The 21,132-nt window shown below is 35.3% G+C and overlaps 1 protein-coding gene across 1 annotated transcript; it reads left to right on the top strand.

Moving 5' to 3' along the window:
* Positions 1 to 972: 972 nt before the first annotated feature.
* Positions 973 to 20,603, top strand: LOC110095391. Its single transcript, XM_020820918.2, has 10 exons — positions 973 to 1,313; positions 1,979 to 4,847; positions 5,064 to 5,394; positions 6,218 to 6,321; positions 6,434 to 6,630; positions 6,729 to 6,845; positions 6,954 to 7,262; positions 16,610 to 19,550; positions 19,766 to 20,190; positions 20,298 to 20,603. The coding sequence occupies exons 2-9, from the start codon at positions 1,979 to 1,981 to the stop codon at positions 20,146 to 20,148; spliced, it is 7,251 nt and encodes a 2,416-aa protein (XP_020676577.2). The 5' UTR covers positions 973 to 1,313; the 3' UTR covers positions 20,149 to 20,190; positions 20,298 to 20,603.
* The last annotated feature ends 529 nt before the right edge of the window (positions 20,604 to 21,132 follow it).

Raw genomic sequence — 21,132 nt, 5'->3', positions numbered from 1 at the left:
ATATTTACATCTAAATCACCAATCCCCCTTTCTCAAGTTGAATTAAAATTCAATATCTTTCAACACCCTATAAATGAAAAATATTACATTTGCAACCTCCTGAAATGTGCCTAAATCTTAATGCATAATTTTTTTTTTAATTTTTAACACCGTTACTTCTTTTCTTTGTCAACTGCCGTGAGGCAACAACCGTGGGTTGACTGCCTTCTGTTAATTAAAAATCAACTAAGATGTTTTAAAATGAGTTTATTGCTAATGAATGTTCAAACTTTCATAATCTTTTTTCTCAGTAGAAAGATAAGGTGAAAGATTAGAAGAAAAGGAATTGGAAAAGCAAGAAAAAGAGAGAGAAAGAGACAGAAAAGTGGAAGTAGGAACAAATTTTCTCCGATTAGAAAAAAGACAGCTTTGCTTTATTGTGAGTGTTTAAAAATGAAAAGTTATTATTGATGTTATTGTTAAATAAAAAATATTAAGTCTTTAAGTGGATGGAGAGATTAGGACACTCGATCGTTCGGGGGCAAATCAGAGCGCGACACATCACCCCGGTACACAACGGTATACAGCCACAGTACACAGCAAAAACATGATGTTGTGCGCTTTGATTCGTCTCCGAACAACATCTGATATCCACACAAAATGATTTTCAAGTGGATGACACATCCACATGACAATGAAGTTGACTTTTCTGTGACAACCTATTATATCTTACTAATTTATTTGTTTTTGAATATTAAAAAATATATTAATATTTTTAAAATCTTCCCAAAGCAAATTACAATAGTTTAGAACACAAAAGTCAAACATTTTTTTTTTAACTTTTGAACTAATTAGTCAAACTCACACACAATACATAAACAATTTTTAAATTTAAAATTTCTTAATTGATAATAAAAATATCCAATCAACATATGTTAAGTGAGCTGGTTACTTCCTTACTTCCCCTCTATTCATATGCGAAAGTAGTGGAGAACAACTGATCCATAGTTTCAGAGAAAAGTCAACTGCAAAGTCGTCGCTGCTTTTGCTGCGTGGAGCGTAAAATTTTACTGACGACGACGGTCAGTACCACGACGAGGAGGGAAGGAAAGCTACGAAACGGCAGAGGCAATTAAAAATACGAATTTGCGTGTTGTAAGAAGGTGATGGTTTGTTTGAGGAGAAATTTCTCGAAAATCAAAGAATAAATAGAAGGCCTTCTTCTCCTTTGCTCCGCATTCGAACTCACTTTGACCTGTGCCTTCTTTTTCCTCCGAGGGGTTAAAAACCGAGCACACAGGAGTGAAAAGCTTCGATTTTGCAGCTGTAAGAAGGTAATGGAACTCCCACCGCTACTTATATCTTGTGGTTAAAAAAAAAAAAAACCCTCTTTTTTAACTAGAAGCGACGGTTTTCATCGTTCTTGGATTGGGTTATTTTTGTATTTTGTTTTTAGACTTTTTAGTTTTGTGTTTATAGCTACTGATTTACTATACTTCGTGCATTCTGTAAGAGCAATGGTGGATATAATTTCATGAAAGCCTACAGTTATAAAAAGATTTCACCAGCTTTCACTTTCCTCTACATAAAATCATTTCTCGCCCACTTCTATGGCAGCCAAATCAATAATAATAACCAAGTCTTCTACTCCTCTGATTTGTTGTTTATCATTTACCTTACTTTGTTCATTCATCCATATAGCTAAATTGAGAGCTAAAAATGTCTGCTTTCCTTTCACAACTAATGCTTCCAAATAAGTGCAAGAATAAAACTCATCAACAATGCTTTTCTCCTTCATCTAGATTCCTTTACTGCATGTTCTACTTCAAATCAGTATATGTCCTTGAAGTAACACAGCTAGTTCATGTTTGCGTTGCTTATCATCCTCCTTTCATTTGTTTCATCATCTCACTCATGTTTGTTGTATTATATGAGACATTAATTTCTTTTCTAGAATTGCTTGTGTTCTTTTAGCTAACCGTTCCCATTTCTACTTTAGATGGCTTCTCTTTTGTGGCAATGCACACTCCTCTTATCAGCTTTTGCTCATCATATATATGGCTTGAACTCTGAAGGGAAGTCACTTCTTACTCTTTCAAGAACACTTGTATTGCCATCTGGCATAAAATCTACCTGGAAATCTTCAGATTCAAGCCCTTGTAGATGGTTTGGAGTCCACTGTGGTAGAAGTAGTTATGTTGTTTCTCTCAACTTTTCATTTATTGGGATATCAGGAAGCTTAGGACCAGAGGTTGGACAATTGCATCATCTTGAGAGAATTGATCTTGCTTTCAATTCTCTCTCTGGTTCAATCCCGCCAGAGTTGGGAAATTGCACACGTCTCCGATACATGGATCTTTCAAACAACCTTTTGTCTGGTGACATACCTAAGAACCTGGGAAACTTAAGCAGGCTATCCCATCTCTCTCTCTTCAACAACTTCCTCCATGGAAGCATTCCAGATTCATTGTTTCAAATTACAAATCTGGAAATAGTTTACCTTAATCAGAACAATCTCACTGGTACTATCCCACCAAGTGTAGGGGAAATGAGAAAGGTCATCCTTTTATGGTTGAGTGATAATCTCTTGTCTGGTTTCTTGCCTGATTCGATTGGAAATTGTACTAAATTAGAGGAGCTCTATCTTGACCAAAACCAGCTGATAGGGTCTCTTCCAACCAGTTTAAATAGAATCAAAGGCCTTAATTACGTTATTGTTAGCAGTAATGGTCTAACAGGAAGGATTCCTCTAATCCCAAGCAGCTGCAAGGAGTTGCAATGGTTGGACTTGTCAAATAATAAGTTCGAAGGAGAAATTCCTGAAGGGATGGGAAACTGTAGTAGTTTGAGTATTTTAGATGCTTCTAACAATAGCTTAACTGGCCAGATACCCTCCTCCATTGGATTATTAACTAAGCTTTCAGATCTTTATTTGTTTGAGAACTCTTTGACGGGGCCAATTCCTCCTGAGATCGGCAATTGCAGTTTGCTGTCAAGTTTAGAGATTTATGAAAATCAATTAGAAGGAACAATTCCTAAAGAACTAGGTAAACTAATTCATTTGCAGAAACTCTCTATCTTTTACAATGAACTCTCTGGTGAGCTCCCACAAGAGATGGTGGAGCTGAAAAATCTGAAGATAATAATTCTTTTTGGCAACAAATTCAGTGGAGTTATACCGCAGGGTGTTGGAATTAATAGTAGCCTTTTGAAGATTGATCTCACCAATAATTTCTTGACTGGTGCAATACCACCTGGAATTTGTCATGGTAGAAAGTTGGAGATTTTGAATTTGGGTCTTAATTTACTGAACGGTAGCATTCCTTCAGATATTGGAAACTGCATGAGCTTAAAGAGGATGATACTTAGTCATAATCATCTCACTGGTTATATACCAAATTGGGCAATTGGATCAAGTTTGAACTATATGGATGTAAGTATGAATGATTTGGATGGGAGCATTCCTGCTACAGTAGGCAACTGCGTGAATCTTACTTTGATAGACTGGTCAAGAAACAAGCTCGCTGGACTTATACCTCGAGAAATAGGTAACTTACAGCAACTAGGAGTCTTGAATATTTCTCACAATAATTTGAATGGTCAGCTACCTCTTGAAATCTCTCACTGTAAAAGGCTTTTCATTTTGGACCTGGGTTTTAATTCTTTGAATGGTTCAATACCATCAAGCTTTGCAAACCTAACTGATCTCTCTCAGTTTATATTGCAAGACAATCAATTCAATGGAGGGATCCCTAATTTCTTGTCACAGCTTAATCACCTAATAGTTTTGCAACTAGGAGGAAATGTTCTTGGTGGACAAATTCCATTTTCATTGGGTTCATTACAAAGTTTGAACATAGCTTTGAATCTTAGCAGTAATGGGCTTATAGGTCAGGTTCCTCCACAGTTGGCAAATTTAGATAACATCCTGAGCTTGGATCTATCTCTAAATAATCTGTCAGGAAGCCTTGAACCATTGGGAGGACTCAGCTCATTGATTTATGTGAACGTTTCATTTAATCAGTTTGCCGGTCCAGTACCAGAAAGGTTGCGCAAGTTTCTGCAAACTTGGCCAAGCTCTTTCATTGGAAATGCTGATCTTTGCGATTCTTGCTCACCTTGCTTGAATCAAACCATCTTAAAACCATGTAACAGCAAGCCGAAAAGCTCTTTCAGTAAGATTGGATTGGTTGCAATAATTATTGGCTCTTTACTTTTCTGTTTATTAGTGATTTTTGCAATAGGTTGCTTGGGCCCCTTGCTTAAAAAAATAGTGATAGAAGAAGTTCCTTCTTTACATGAAGATTCTTCTTTACTTCTGAACAAAGTGATGGAGGTGACAGAGAACATGGATGAGAAATATGTCATAGGTAGAGGAGCACATGGAACAGTTTATAAGGCTTCATTAAGTCCAGAAGAAGTGTATGCTGTGAAGAAATTTGTCTTTGGCGTTCAGATGGGTTCGAATGTGAGCATGTTGACAGAAATTAGAACACTGGGAAAGATCAAACACAGGAATTTAATGAAATTAGTGAATTTCTGGTTGAAAAGTGATTGTGGATTAATTTTGTATGAATATATGGAAAATGGAAGCCTTCATGATGTGTTGCATGAGATCAAGCCATCTCCAGTTCTTGATTGGAAATTACGCTACAAAATAGCTATTGGGATTGCCCAAGGTTTATCCTACCTCCATTGGGACTGTAATCCAGCTATCATCCACTGCGACATTAAACCAAAAAATATTCTTTTGGACTCGGAAATGGAGCCCCACATCACAGATTTTGGAATTGCAAGGTTCATGGATCAATTCTCAGCCACCCCAACCACCACTGGGATAATGGGCACCATTGGTTATATGTCCCCAGGTATGAATTCTGAATCTGCGCTATTATTTTCAAAATTTTGTTCTCTTAAACATATTGTATACTTCATTTTTTAAGCATAAAATTCTTGTTATTGTCTGCGATACGCGAAAAACCTTGTTGAAATCATCATAAAATTTGATTTTGCAGGTTTTGTACATAGTTGAGGTTTTCTTTCAGGCATATCCTCTAATTGTTTTGTTCTTCATAACATTACAGAGATTGCATTTACTGTCAGAAGGAACAAGGAATCTGATGTTTATAGTTACGGCATTGTTTTATTTGAACTGATAACAAGAAAGATGGCAGTAGACCCATCTTCTTCCGAGAACTCAGACTTGGCTAGTTGGGTGAGATCAAGCTTGATTGGCATAAATGATATAAACGTGATCATTGATCCAGATTTAATGGATGAAGCTTTGGAATCCAAAGTAGCAAAAGAAATATGCGAAGTAGTCATGTTAGCTTTAGAGTGCACAAGAAAAGAGCCAAGTGAGAGACCTTCAATGCGAGATGTGGTGAATCACTTAACAGACATCAAATCCAATTAGTTTTGGTCAAGGAAACAAAAAATGGATGTGACAAATTCTACTATGGACTAAGGTGTACTGAAATGGAGATTTGTTGGCCATTGGAAGCTTCTATTGTAAGTAATTTTTATTTTGATTAACTAATTGCTAGGCATATTTCCCTAACCCCCTTGTGATTATTTTTCCTTGGGTGGTGTTAACATCATGTTAGCTTTATTTTTGCATCCTCCTCTCTTAAATTGTTGAGTGGGCTTCCAGTAAGACATGGTCATCCTTTTGATGTATTTGTTTTTGATGGAAACTTTTGTAAGTGAGTATGAGAGAGAGAAAGAGAGTAGTAGTAGTAGTAGAATCAAAATGTATTTGAATAAGGTCAAGTATCACAAATATTATCAGTTGATTAATACAAGCCAAAACAAATTGGAGTGCATCCAGTAGGGGTGGAACCCCTTTAGGTCGGGGAACAATTGCCCCCCCTTAAAAAAAAATATTATATGATTCTTTAGGTAATTTGTCCCCTCAATCTATTTTTTAATCTTTGATACAAGAGTTTTTAAGCAATTGCACCCCCTAAAATTTTTAAAATACTATGGTCTTTAAGAAATTTTTCCAAGCAAATAGTAAATAATATTCATCATTTTATTTTTTAGTAAATAAAATTTATTCCGGGGGCGTTGCCCTCCACGTAGCCCGGGGCCCAGTGCACCGGGTGGCGTGGCGCATCGGATTCGCCTCCAAACGCATTCGGACACCGCACAGAATAATCTCTCTGAAATGTGAAGATTTTAATGTTACAATTCACTGCATTTGAGTTTCAATCATCTATGCTTAGATAACTTTGAGTTTTTTATACTCTGGGAAGCACGCATATGAAGAAGATCTGACACCTGTTGATGTGGACATGAACCCAGTGCAAAGCTTCCTTGATTCCTTCGCATCACAGAAAGGTCTTCCAGGCCCTGCCTCAAACCTGCTTGGACTCATGGGCTTGGAAGTTCCAGCTGACAAGAAAAAAATTTGATCTACTACTATGGTATCTCTCAAGTTATCCTTTTTCAGGATCACAGGCGTGCCTCTATCTTTCTCCTTCACCCACCAATGGAATAACGGCGCCATTGCAGCCAAGATCCAACTTTCCTTCAAATCTGGCCCCGGGAATGAAATCCCCAAAGCAAGACTTCAGCTTTCAAACCAAGAATGCGGAAATCAAAGATAAGCTGTCACCATTTCCTTGCACGCAGCTCAGACAAGCTCTTGTGAGAAGCAGAGCTGAGTAATGGAAAAACGAAAGAGAAATGCAAGTAAGAATCACCCAATGGTTTTATCGTGTTCTTTTTAATATTGTGTTCATCAGCATCATCCAGAACCAAATTCATGTACTCATCTAAACCTTCTAAAACAACAAAAAGATTGGCGGAGGGAAGTTAAATTAAATGCAAAAATTGTTGAACATATTGCATGCAGGCTGAATGTATTACAGTATGTGAAAAATGAAAAATCACACAGTAACTGATGGTGAGATGGATACGAGATACCAACCAATAATCTGGAACTGATCCGGCATTATTCGGGTCAACAGGAACCCGGCTTGTTTTTGCATGCTGGTCGGTTTTCCGGACCAGAACCCGAACCGCTTCGGGTTTTGCACAATCCGACCCAACCCGCTTCGAGTTCGACAACGGCAGAAATCACGTGTTTAAGGGACTTCGACGGCCGACAACATCGCGGGCAGCCGGCGTTCAGCAGCGGGCAGCGGCGACGTCTTGCGACGCGCGGCAACAGTTCACCAACAGTTGGATTGTGGGTAGAATCGGCGGTGCGAGTCACGCGTGGTAGCAACTCAATGCATGTGGGCAGATCGGGTAGCCGAGTCATTCCAGGTTCCCGGGTCAATCCAAACCTGACCTATTTTTAAAATGGGTCGAAAACCGCAACCCGAACCCGAATAGGGTTCGGGTCAACCCAAAAATTCGAAATTTTTGGGTCGGGCTTTCGGGTCGGGTCAAATATTGACACCCTGGGTGGAGTGATATGATAGGTCTTCTATGTGAGCAACCATTTTTTCAAGAGTCATGGTGGCAAACTTTAACATGTTCAATTAATATTTCCCAAACGTATAAGGGAGATAAATTGTCAAAATTCCAACAACTGTATATTTGAAACTTCAATACTATGAAGATGTTTAGCAGAATTAAAGTTTCTTTTTGTAAAACTTTCGTAGTACTATGCTTCAAAATACACGGAATCCTAAACTTGGAGTTTGCTTGCTATTAAAATTCCAATGGAAGATAACTGTAAATGAACTAGAAAGAAAAAAACTGTCAACTATTAAACGAATACAAAGATAAGAAAACTATGTCAAAGAACACCTGAATTTAGGATGAAGATGATCACTAACCATAAAGATATCTACTCTAATTCTACCTCCATAGGATATGAAATCATCCTTCCACCTTTTTTTTTTTTTTAATCTTGTAGTAGTAAATAACTTTTTTTTTTTTCCTCTTCTTTTTCAGATTTTGAGGAGAGTAGATGTGTTAGATTATATTTGTCTTATGTTAAAAAATGGCTTATGTTAAGAAAGGTAGAGGTAGACCTAAAAAAGACTTGGTTACAAAATATTAGAAACGACTTTTCTTTATTAGATTTAAATGAGAATTTGGATTTTAACAGGACACGGTGGGCAAAAATGATTCATACAGCAGACCCCACGTAATGGGATAAATGCTTGCATAATCCTTTGGACCTTCGTTATCGCCATTGCTGCTCTCTCTCATTCACTGGCTCGCTGCTAAAAGCTCCTTTCTTCCCGTCTATGGGGCAAGTTGATGAAGTGAAGCGAGGAAAGCTCTATAAAACCCCACAAAACTAGATCTAAATAGAACAAGAAAGAAGAAAAAAAAAAAATTCAAATAATGTAAACAATAAAAAGAAGAATACAGCATAAAAAAATATCATTCTCCATGAAAAATTAATGTAAATTATTTTAAATGCATACATTTTAGATTTTTTATGTTTGATTTGATGGGAAAGAAAAAAAATAAATAAAAATTTGGTGAATCTAAATGCACTATTAATCCGAACATAAATTTGACAAAGCGCATCTTCGTATTCAATGTAACTATTAAAAATTTGAGACGATTGAATATTTGCATGTAAATCTTCAATGTCCCTTCTCAAGTTAAATTAAAATCAATCTCTTAACATCTTTGAAAGTTCAAAGGATGGTTCTCAAACCACTTGAATTATTGTATGACACGTTAAGAGGGGAGTGAATTGATATTTTAATTTATTTTTTTTCAAAAATCCTTTTTCAAATTTAAAATTAATTTCACAAATTTAAAATCAGAATCAAATTTTCTTAATAAGAAAGCAAATAATGAAACAAAAACTAATTTTTGTCTTTTGAATTTTTTGTAGAAAAACACACACACACACATATATATATAGTTCTTTTTATTTTCTTATTTTTATTTTTTTTTCAACTAGGAAATAAACTCAATCAACTATAAGTCTTGAATCACAATATTCACCAACGCAAATCAAATTGCACAAAGTAAATTTGCAAGAATATAAATCACATAAAATAAAGTATGGAAAGTAAATGAACAAATACACCATAAAGTTATAGTACTTTGGTTAACATGACCTACTTTCACTCCCTGGAATCCTCTTCTCAAAGTATTGCACTAAACACTTTAATTTCTCTCCTTTAGCCCCATGGCAAGACAAATATATAGCCCTCACAATAATCACTTCCACCCTCGGTGCGGTTGAGAATCGAAAATTCCTTTCACTTTCCCTGATGCGACAGAGTAAATGAATCTTTTTCACCTTTCTCGGTGTGATGGTGTAGCCGAATCTCTTTCACCTTCCCGTTGCAGTGGGGTAGCCAAATCCCTTTCACCTTCCCCAATGCGGCGGAGTGGCCAGTTAACCTTTGACTCCAAGTGCTTCTTCACGGAATTTCCCTCAAAAAAGAATTTGACACATAAAGGAACGAAGTGAATGTCGGTCGGAACAACAGTACGTAAACACTCTCTCACACTCCCTTGCACTCACAAGGCTCTTCTCTCTCACACAATTTTATCTCTCCCCATCTTGTTTAAGGCTGTCTTTGCTTACAGAAGACACTCTTATACAGCCAAATACATACACTCTCAAATGAATTAAGAGATGTTTAAATAGCTGACTTCTTAAAAACACTAATTTTCAATTTAATCATCATTGTTTGTGCAATACAATTAGTCCAAATTTCCCACGATAGTATTGCATGATGAATAATGCACATAACAATTAGTACAAATCATGACCTGATCATATAGGATGAACCAAATGTCATCTAGAGTGCTCTCAGGAGAGTTGTACAGCATGATCTTATGATCGCACTGGGCGAACCAAACTTCGTCCAAAGACTCCTCAGGTGAATCATATAGGACATTGTATTGTTATGCAGTACAATCTGTAATCAATCAGATTCAATTTGATTGCCTAATTATTTGACCTAATTAGGCAATTATTTAAAAGATCATACATTACAAAATGATTCATATAGTACGAATAGTTCAAATTTAAAATTTCAAAATTCAAATATGCTTATTTGAGGTCAGTTAGATTTGGCAGCGGGGTTTCTGGTTATAGCTGATCGTCCAGTACGATGTTGTTGTTGTACTATAAGATTAATTAGTTATAATTTATATTGATTTTTTAATTAAAATAAATATTTTAATTTTTTTTTTTATTTTAACTAATCATATAGTATGATTGAGATAGTACAGTGTGATTTAACAGAAAAAAATAAAATCTTTATCCCCTTGTGTGTGTGCACAGTTATTAAGCTAACACATATTTTTTCTATACATTGACTCAAGAAAAAGAAAAAAATACAGACCCTTTAATGCGTAGTCTTAACTCATACAATCACAACGTATAGTCTTGAGTCTAAATCTACATTCCTTCATCATGTATCTTGTTAACTAAAATGTTAATAATGCACAAAATAAGTATCCATAATAATATATAGGAATAAGTAGTTAATCATCAAATAATTTCTGTAACCATCAAAACACAATTAGGTCGGGCTCCCGGATTGTAACAATCCTATAGATTAAAAATATTACATTTCTATCCTCGTGAAATGTGCCAAAGTCTTGATGCATAATTTTTTTAAAATAAAACACGTTGACTTCTTTTCTTTGTCAACTGGCGTGTGATTCTTTGGTAGTAATCCTTAACAGACAACAGTCGTGGGTTGAATGCCTTCTGTTAATTAAAAATCAACTTAGTTTAATTAAAATGAGTTTATTACTAATGAATGTTCAAAGCTTTCATAATGATAATAACAACTATTCACTTTTCTTTCACAATTTTTTGTCTGATCTTTTAAATAATCTTTTTTCCTCTGTGTATGTAAATTTATAATAATGTTATGACGAAGAATACCGAAGAAGTCAACTTATTTAATATTTATATATATAATATTTCTACTTAGTGGGAAGATAGAAGAAACGGAATTGGAGAAGACAGAAAGAGAGATAAAGGTTTTGTTTGGGACAGTTTTCTTATTGTTTCATAAAGTAATTTTTAAGTACAAAAATTTTATGTTTTTGGCTAAAACATTTCTTTAAGCAGTAAGAAAACCGTTTCAAATGACGCCAAAGAGACGTAGAAAAGTGGAAGTAGTAGTGAATTTACTACGTGCAGAAAAAATAGGATTGAGTTAATGAGAAAGTGTTGAAAAATGAAAGGATTTTTTTGTTCGATAAAAAAATATCAAGTTTTTACATGGATAACTCATATCCACGTGACAATCAAGCCGATGTTTATGTGACATCCTAATATATATATATATATATATTTTAGGACATTTAGACAAATTAAGAATAGCTCACACACATCACAGACCTAAGACTCGAAATAAAAACTTTGAGTTGGTAGTCAAAACTAATCATGGACAACCTCCCCAAAGAAAAGAAAATATAATTATTTTTTTATATTCATATTATTATTATTTATAATTTTTTATTAAAATAGAATTATAGTTAATCACTTTTATTTTTTTATTCATCCTTTATAAATTTGATTTTTATATGAAAATAAATTACTTTTTGATATTATAATTCAAATTTTATCATGATAAATAAAAAATAGACTTTATTTTAATAAATGCATCTAATATAAGTTGATAAAGCTTTTTCTCTCAAGACTATCATGAAAAAACAACAAAAAAATGAAATTTGATATTATGGATGAGTGATATTTTAATATTTGATTGTATAGATAATAAAGTAATTATTTAATTTTTTCAGAATATAAAAAACATACATTATAAATTATTCATTTTTTATTATATTATATTTTACCTTTTTAAATAATAAGCTTAAATAAGATCTATTTTAAAACAATTAATGTCACTCTCTCAAGCATGAATGAAAAATATTGAACTAATATTTGAAAATTTTAATTTGTTCTCCCCACTAGACCATTTTTTTAACTCTGCCACCTAATCAATATTCCTAATTTAATTTTTTTAATTCATTAATCTGTAAAGTTATACATAGTATTTTTAAAATCTTTTCAAAATAAATTGCAATACTTTTGAGGTAAAAAAGTCAAACAACTTTTCATCTGTTCATATGGCGAGAAAAGCTAGAAGAGAAGAACGGATCCACAATTTCAGAGAGAAAAGTAAAGTACAGAGACTAGCCATGGTGGCCAGATTTTCGCGTGGTCGCGGCTTTTGCTGCGTCGAGTGTGAAATCTCAGTGACGACGGTCAAAACCCACGAGGAGGGAAGTAAAACTGCGAAACGGCAAAAACAATTAAAAATACAATATTTGCGTGTTGTGAGAAGGTCGTGGTTAGTTTGAGGAGAAAATTCAAGAAATTCAAAGAATAAATAGCAGGCTTCTTCAGCTTTGCTCTGCATTCGAACCCACTTTGACCTGTGCCTCCTTGTTCCTCCGAGGGGGTTAAAACCGAGCACACAGGAGTGGAAAGCTTCGATTTTGGAGCTGTAAGAAGGTAATGGAACTTCCGCCGCTACTTATTCTCTAGTATTTTGTGGTAAAAAACCCTTCTTTTTTTAACTAGAAGCGGCGGGTTTCATAGTTCTGGGAATGGCTTATTTTTGTATTTTGCTTGTAGAGTTTTTAGTTTTGTGTTTAAAGCTGCAGATTTTCTGCTTTGTGCATTTTGTAAGAGCAATGGTGGATATAATGTCATGAAACCCTACTGTTATAAAAGGATTTCACCAGCTTTCACTTTCCTTTGGGCTGTTTGGTTGCGAGATTTAGCCAAGATTTTAGGCTAAATCTGGCCAAACAGTTCTTTGAGCCTCATAAATCTTTCCACTTTTTTAAGGAATATCCCAGAATCTGTAAATCATTGGGAAATGTAGGATTTTAGAGATTTACATCACTTTTTTTTTTCATTGTGCTTCTTCTTCTCTTTTATTTATATCTTATCTTAAAAATATCTGACAAACAGTTTATTAGGATTTAACCAAAGTTAAAGTTTATCATGCCAAATTCATACCAAACAATTCTTAAGATTCGATGGCTCCAAAATTTGCTATATTTCAAAGCCTACTAATTGCCAAACAGCCCCTAAATGAGTCCATTAGCTGAAGTCATTTCAGCTCATTTGACTTCGTTGGGATTTTCGGATTTTCTATTCTAGCCAAATCAATAATAACAACGAGGTCTTATATTCCTTTGATATCCATTCATCCATATAGCTGAATTGAGAGCTAAAAGGTCTGCTTTCTTTTCACTGTATGTGCCTATAAAAATAACAAACAACAATAAAATCAAGCCTTTGTCCCACTACGTGGGGTAGGCTACATGAATCATTTTTCTCCATTGTGTCCTATTAAAAGTCAAATTCTCATTTAAATCTGATAAAGAAAGATAATTTCTAATATTTTCTAACCAAGTCTTTTTAGGTCTACCTCTACCTTTTTTCAATATAAGTCAAATCTAATGTCTCTACTTTCCTAACTGGATCATCGGAAGGTCACCGTTTTATGTGACCAAATCATCTAAGGCGACTCTCTCTAATCTTATCTTCCACTGGCGCTACTCCAACCTTTTCATGTATATGCTCATTTTGTATCTTATCTCTAAAGGTAAAGTCACTCATCCACCTGAGCATCTTCATCTCTGCAACACTTAATTTAGTATTATGCTTCTCTTTTAATGGCCAGCATTCGGTAGCATAAAGCATTGCAGGTCTCACCACCATCTTATAGAATTTTCCCTTAAGTTTGAATGGAGACTTTTCTATCACACAACAAACCTGATGCATTCCTCCACTTCAACCATCTAACTTGAATTCTGCTGATAATATCCCCATCTATTTCACCATCACTCTGAACAATATATCTAATATATCTAAAACGTATACTTTTATTAATGACTTGAAAAGTCACAATCCTCTCACTAGATATATTGCTACTAAAATTACACTCCATATATTCATTTTTCGTAGGGTTGCAAAGGAACCGAGCGTTCGACAAGCTACTCGTGGCTCGGCTCGATAAGGACTCGTTTATGTTCGTTTGATAAGGTAAATGAACAAGCTTGAACAACTTTGACAATACTCGATAGCTAAATAAACAAGCTTGAACACCCCGACGTTCAGCTCGTTTATGTTCATGAACAAGATTCTTTAGAGTTCGTGAACATGCTCGTTAAGAAACTCGATTAAAAAGCTTGATTATGCCTTATTTAATTAAAAAATATTTAACTATTAACTATTATAATGTTATTTAATTAAGCTCATTTATATTATTGTTTAATTAATAATATACAACAACAACAACAACATCAAGCCTTTATCCCACTACGTGGGGTCGGCTACTTGAATCCTTTTTCTCCATTGTGTTCTATTAAAAGTCAAATTCTCATTTAAACCTAATATTATAATGTTATTTAATTAATAAGATATGTATATACGAGTGTTATTTAAATAACTGTTATAATGTTATATATATTACTATTTTTAAATTTTAACTCCCGCCCACTCACCTGCCTCTCTCTCTTAATTTTTGCTATTTTTATTAACTCCCGCCGCTGCCACTCTCTCTCCTCTGTGGCCTACAGGGAAAAAAATTGTAGGGGAGGTTTAGTCCCACATCGCCTGGAGTAAAAAGGATTCTTTACATATAAACAAATACAGCTGCAGCTCACTTGACGAGCAATGGGCAGCAGACGGGTGGGTCTATCTCAGCAGGCGGGCGGGTCCTGAAATAAATAAATTTATTTTGTTACTTACGGGTCAGCTCAGTGGCTCGTTCATGAGCCGCTCGAGAAGAGGCACGTTAAGCTCGAAACGAACCAAACTCAAACACGAACCGAACCGAGTTCGAATATGGAAGTTTTAAATGAGCTCGAACTCGAATAGCTGTCCAAGAAGCTCGACGAGCTTCGAGCCGAGCTTGAGCTCGATTCTGACAGACGAGCCCGAACTCTAACAGGTAAAAGCTTGGCTTGACTCGGTTCGTTTGCAGCCCCCTTGATTGTTTGATATATCTACTCAAGTGAAAACCTTTAAACTCTAAGGTTGACCTCCATAATTCAAGTTTACCTTCAACTCCCTCTCTAGTCGTATCAACAAGAAGAATATCATTAGCAAAAAGTATACACCAAGGTACATCCTCTTGCAAATGTCTGTTGAGAACATCCATGACTAAAGCAAAAAGATATGGGCTTACTATAATAGTAAAATACTTGGTCAAACCACCTTGTGTTTGAACACAAGAAATAACCCCTGCATACATATCTTTAATGATTTGAATATAAGCATTAGTAACTCCTTTCTTTTCAAGAACTCTCCATAGCACTTTTCTTTTGAACTTTATCATATGCTTTCTATAAATCAATAAATATCATATGTAGATTCTCCTTATCCTCTCTATATTTCTCCATCAAATCTCTCAATAAATGTATGGCTTCAATAGCATACCTACTCGTCATAAATCCATATTGATTTTGAGAAATATTAGTATCACGCTGCAACCTACGCTCCATAACTGGCTCCCATAGTTTTGAAGTATGACACATTAACTTAATTCCTCTATAATTCTCATAATCTTGTGCATCACATTTATTCTTAAAAATAAAAATTAACACACTCATTCTTCACTTATCTGGCATCTTTTTAGTCTTCAAAGCAATATTAAAAAGTTTAGTGAGACAAGAAATTACTTCATCTCCTAAGCATTTCCACACCTCTATTTGAATATCATCAGGTCCAACAGCTTTTTCATACTTCGTTTTCTTTAAAACTTCTCGAACTTCGGTTTTACTAATACGCCGATAAAAACAGAAATCTTTATTTTCATTTAGGGTGCTAAGTCACTACAATCAATCTTATTTTCATAATCTTCATATAGCTAACTTATACATATATCTTTCTCCCTCCTTAATATCTAATATATTAAGTAAATCATTAAACACTAAGTTCTTTGCATCGTATATTGCTTTCTTAGATTCCTTACGCGCATCTTTATATATTTCTCAATTATCAGAATTTTTACATCTAAATCAATTATTATAAAAATTATTTTTTTAATCATTTCTTGCACATTTGGATTCAACCACCAACTATTTCTACTATTAGGAGTATTTTCTTTTAATTCTTCAACACATCTTTTGCAATATTCATAATATCACTAGTCACTTTTTCTCATATAACATTAGCATCTCTATGCATAGACAAATTCTTAAGATCTAAAATTTTACTTTTAAAAATATTTTTTAAATGCTCTGATCTAATCCTAGAATATCATTTTACTTTATTTTTTATTTTATGTCACTTATCTTAAAGTCCAAAACTAATAATCAATGGTGGGTGTGCCTATTTTCATTATATTTATTTTTTGTCTCTTTTTCTTGAAGTCCAAAATTAATAATTAATATTGGGTGTGCCTATTTTCATTGTATGTGCCTATTTTTACAAATTATTTGCACAACTAATGCTTCCAAATAAGTGCATGAAAAAAACTCAAAACAATGTTTTTCTCCTTCATTTAGATTCCTTTACTGCATGCTCCACTTCAAATCAGTATATGTCCTTGAAGAAACACAGCTAGTTCATGTTTGCATTGCTTAACATCCTACTTTCACTTGTTTCATCATATCAGTACTCATGTTTGTTGTATTTATGAGACATTAATTTCTTTTCTAGATTTGTTTGTGTTCTTTTAGCTAACTGTTCCCATTTCTTCTTTAGATGGCTTCTCTTTTCTGGCAATGCACACTCCTCTTATCAGCTTTTGCTCACCATTCATATGGCTTGAACTCTGAAGGGAAGTCACTTCTTACTCTTTCAAGAACACTTGTATTGCCATCTGGCATAAAATCTACTTGGAAATCTTCCGATTCAAACCCTTGTAGATGGATTGGAATCCACTGTGGTCAAAATAGTTATGTTGTTTCTCTCAACTTTTCATCTATTGGGATATCTGGCAGCTTAGGACCAGAGGTTGGACAATTGCATCATCTTGAGAGAATTGATATTGGTTTCAATGCTCTCTCTGGTTCAATCCCACCAGCGTTGGGAAATTGCACCCGTCTCCAATACCTGGATCTTTCAAACAACCTTTTGTCCGGGGACATACCTAAAAGCCTGGGAAACTTAAGCAGGCTTTCCTATCTCTCTCTATACAACAACTTCCTCCATGGAAGTATTCCAGATTCATTGTTTCAAATTACAAATCTGGAAACAGTTTACCTGAACCAGAACAATCTCACTGGTACTATCCCACCAAGTGTAGGGAAAATGAGAAAGGTCATCGTTTTATGGTTGAGTGATAATCTCTTGTCTGGTTTCTTGCCTGATTCGATTGGAAATTGTACTAAGTTAGAGGAGCTTTATCTTGCCCAAAACCAGCTGATAGGGTCTCTTCCAAACAATTTAAATAGAATCAAAGGTCTTAATTATGTTGATGTTAGCAGTAATGGTTTAACAGGAAGGATCCCTCTAATACCAAGCAGCTGCAAGGAGTTGCAATGGTTGGACCTGTCAAATAATAAGTTTGAAGGTGAAATTCCTGAAGGACTGGGAAACTGTAGTAGTTTGAGTATTTTAGCTGCTGATAACAATAGTTTAACTGGCCAAATACCCTCCTCCATTGGTTTATTAACCAAGCTTTCAGATCTTTATTTGTTTGGGAACTCTTTGATAGGGCCAATTCCTCATGAGATCGGAAATTGCAGTTCGCTATCAAATTTAGAGATTTATGAAAACCAATTAGAAGGAGCAATTCCTAAAGAACTAGGTAAACTGATTCATTTGCAGAAACTCTATCTCTTCAGCAATAATTTGAGTGGAGAAATCCCTGTTGAGATTTGGAAGCTACAAGAGCTTCAGGAAATTCTTCTCTACTACAATGAACTCGCTGGGGAGCTCCCACAAGAGATGGTGAAGCTGAAAAATCTGAAGGTAATAACTCTTTATGGCAACAAATTAAGCGGAGTTATACCGCAGGGTCTGGGAATTAATAGTAGCCTTTTGAAGATTGATCTCATCAATAATTTCTTGACTGGTGCAATACCACCTGGAATTTGTCATGGTAGAAAGTTGGAGGTTTTGAATTTGGGTCTTAATTTACTGAACGGTAGCATTCCTTCAAATATTGGAAATTGCGCGAGCTTAAAGAGGGTGATACTTAGCCATAACCATCTCACTGGTTATATACCAAATTGGGCAATTCGATCGAGCTTGAATTATGTGGATGTAAGTGTGAATGATTTGAATGGGAGCATTCCTACTACAGTAGGCAATTGTATGAATCTCACTTTAATAAACTTGTCAAGAAACAAGCTCACTGGACCTATACCTCCAGAAATAGGCAACTTACGGCAACTAGGAGTCTTGAATATTTCTTACAATAATTTGAATGGTCAGCTACCTCTTGAAATCTCTCACTGTAAAAGGCTTTTCATTTTGGACTTGGGTTTCAATTCTTTGAGTGGTTCAATACCATCAAGCATAGCAAACCTAACCGATCTCTCTCAGTTTATATTGCAAGACAATCAACTCAGTGGAGGGATCCCTAATTTCTTGTCACAACTTAATCATCTAACAGAAGTGCAGCTAGGAGGAAATGTTCTTGGTGGAAAAATTCCATTGTCATTGGGTTCATTACAAAGTTTGAACATAGCTTTGAATCTTAGCAGTAATAGGCTTATAGGTGAGGTTCCTCCACAGTTGGCAAATCTAAAAAAAATCCAGAGCTTGGATCTATCTCTAAATAGTCTGTCGGGAAGCCTTGAACCATTGGGAGGTCTCAGCTCATTGATTTATGTGAACGTTTCATTTAATCAGTTCGCAGGTCCGGTACCAGAAAGTTTGCGCAAGTTTCTGCAAACTTCGCCAAGCTCTTTCATTGGAAATGCTGATCTTTGCGATTCTTGCTCGCCTTGCTCGAATCAAACCATCTTAAAACCATGTAACAGCAAGTCGAAAAGCTCCTTCAGTAAGATTGGATTGGTTGCAATAATTATTGGCTCATCACTTTTCTGCTTATTAGTGATTTTTGCAATAGGCTGCTTGGTTCCCTTGCTTAAAAAAATAGTGATAGAAGAAGTTCCATCTTTACATGAAGGTTCTTCTTTACTTCTGAACAAAGTGATGGAGGCGACAGAGAACATGGATGAGAAATATGTCATAGGTAGAGGAGCTCATGGAACAGTTTATAAGGCTTCATTAAGTCCAGAAGAAGTGTATGCAGTGAAGAGGCTCGTCTTTGGCGCTCAGAAAGGTTCTCATGCAAGCATGCTGACAGAAATTAAAACAGTGGGAACGATCAAGCACAGGAACTTACTGAAATTGGTGAATTTCTGGTTGAAAAGTGATTGTGGATTAATTCTGTATGAATATATGGAAAATGGAAGCCTTCATGATGTGTTGCATGAGATCAAGCCATCTCCATTTCTCGATTGGAAATTACGCTACAAAATAGCTATTGGGATTGCCCAAGGTTTATCCTACCTCCATTGGGACTGTAATCCAGCTATCATCCACTGCGACATTAAACCAAAAAACATTATTTTGGACTCAGAAATGGAGCCCCATATCACAGATTTTGGAATCGCAAGGTTCATGGATCAATTCTCAGCCACCCCAACCACCACTGGGATAATGGGCACCATTGGTTATATGTCCCCAGGTATGAATTCTGAATCTGTGCTATTATTTTCAAAGTTTTGTCCTCTTAAACATATTGTCTACTTCATTTTCTTAGCATAAAATGCTTGTTATTATCTACAACACGCAAAAATCCTTGTTGAAACCATAAAAAAAATTGATTTTGCAGGTCTTGTACAGAATTGAGGTTCTCTTGCGGGCATATTCTCTAATTTTTTTGTTCTCCGTGCATTACAGAGATTGCATTTACTGTCAAGAGGAACAAGGAATCTGATGTTTATAGCTATGGTATCGTCTTATTCGAACTGATTACAAGAAAGATGGCAGTAGACCCATCTTTTTCAGAGAACTCAGACTTGGTTAGTTGGGTGAGATCAAGCTTGGATGGCGTCGATGATATAAACCAGATCCTTGATCCAGATTTGATAGATGAAGCTTTGGAATCCAAAGTAGCAAAAGAAATGTACGAAGTAGTCATGTTAGCTTTAGAGTGCACAAGAGAAGAGCCTAGTGAGAGACCTTCAATGAGAGATGTTGTGAATCACTTAACAGACATCAAATCCAATGAGTTTTGTTCATGGAAACAGAAAATGGATGCCACAGATTCTTCTGAGGACTAAGGCATTGAAGTGGAGATTTGTAGCCCATTGGATGCTCCTATTGTAAGTCAATCTTATTTGGATTACCTGATTGCCAGTCATGTTTTTCTAACCTCCTTGTGATTATTTGTCCTTGGGTGATTATAACATCATGTATTTTACATTGACAGGCTTTTTCCATTTCAAGTCTTCAATCCACCTTCTACCCGTACCATGAAATGCTTTAGCTGTTGAGAGAGAAAGACTAATGGGGTAAAATATTGAAAGAGATAGGGAGGAATAACTTTCCATTGTGGATGAGAGATCTCCTCTAAAGGATTTGACTAAAGCTAAAATTGAAAGTCTAAAGGGGCTTAAAGCTGGTTGTTTTGGTGGGCTTAACAGAGCAACAAGTTCACCAATGAGGGAACCTGCTCTAATTTTTGTAATTCTCCTTTTTAAAGTTATTTATTAATCCTAAGAAGCCACCAATAACTTTTTTCTGGACACTTGAAAAGCATCAATGGTTCGTCTTCCTCTTTGCTCCTCTCTCGTGACTCACGATCTTGTGCACGGTTTTAGTTTTTCCTTTCGCTCATCTCTGCCCCCAAACGAAAACCGCTCGTGGTAGATGTTTATGTCTTCTAAGCTCTAAGGGTCGTGTTATTTTGCATTCTTAATTTTGATCTTATAGTTCCTCTTGGCTCCGATAATAAGAAGACAAACAAAACTATTTTCATATATTCTGACCTTTCAAATGAGATGGCAAACTGAACTTATTTTAATTTACCTCCCCCCAAAATAAAATTTCTAGCTCCGCCACTTACTGATGGATGACTAATGCTTTCTCACTAAAAAAAAATCCTTCCGCAAAAATTTGGAAAACACACTTCAAAGTATTCATTTTGATGTTATGCTGGATTAGACACTTGTATACTATTCAAAGATCTCTAATATGATCATCATGGACTCTGCTCTTGACCATGAGGTTGTCTACATAGCATTTAAAAAAAATGTCGGTTCAAG

The sequence above is a fragment of the Dendrobium catenatum genome, unplaced genomic scaffold (assembly GCF_001605985.2).
Source record: "Dendrobium catenatum unplaced genomic scaffold, ASM160598v2 fragScaff_scaffold_1199, whole genome shotgun sequence".
NCBI classification, from domain to species: Eukaryota; Viridiplantae; Streptophyta; class Magnoliopsida; order Asparagales; family Orchidaceae; genus Dendrobium; species Dendrobium catenatum.
This window is presented reverse-complemented; position numbering and strand designations above follow the sequence as displayed.

Excerpts from the sequence above, each read along its gene's own strand:
- LOC110095391 (XM_020820918.2), top strand. The coding sequence starts at position 1,979 with ATGGCTTCTCTTTTGTGGCAATGCACACTCCTCTTATCAGCTTTTGCT. Across the intron at positions 4,848-5,063 it reads CATTGGTTATATGTCCCCAG|AGATTGCATTTACTGTCAGA; the intron begins GTATGAATTCTG and ends ATAACATTACAG. Across the intron at positions 19,551-19,765 it reads CATTGGTTATATGTCCCCAG|AGATTGCATTTACTGTCAAG; the intron begins GTATGAATTCTG and ends CGTGCATTACAG.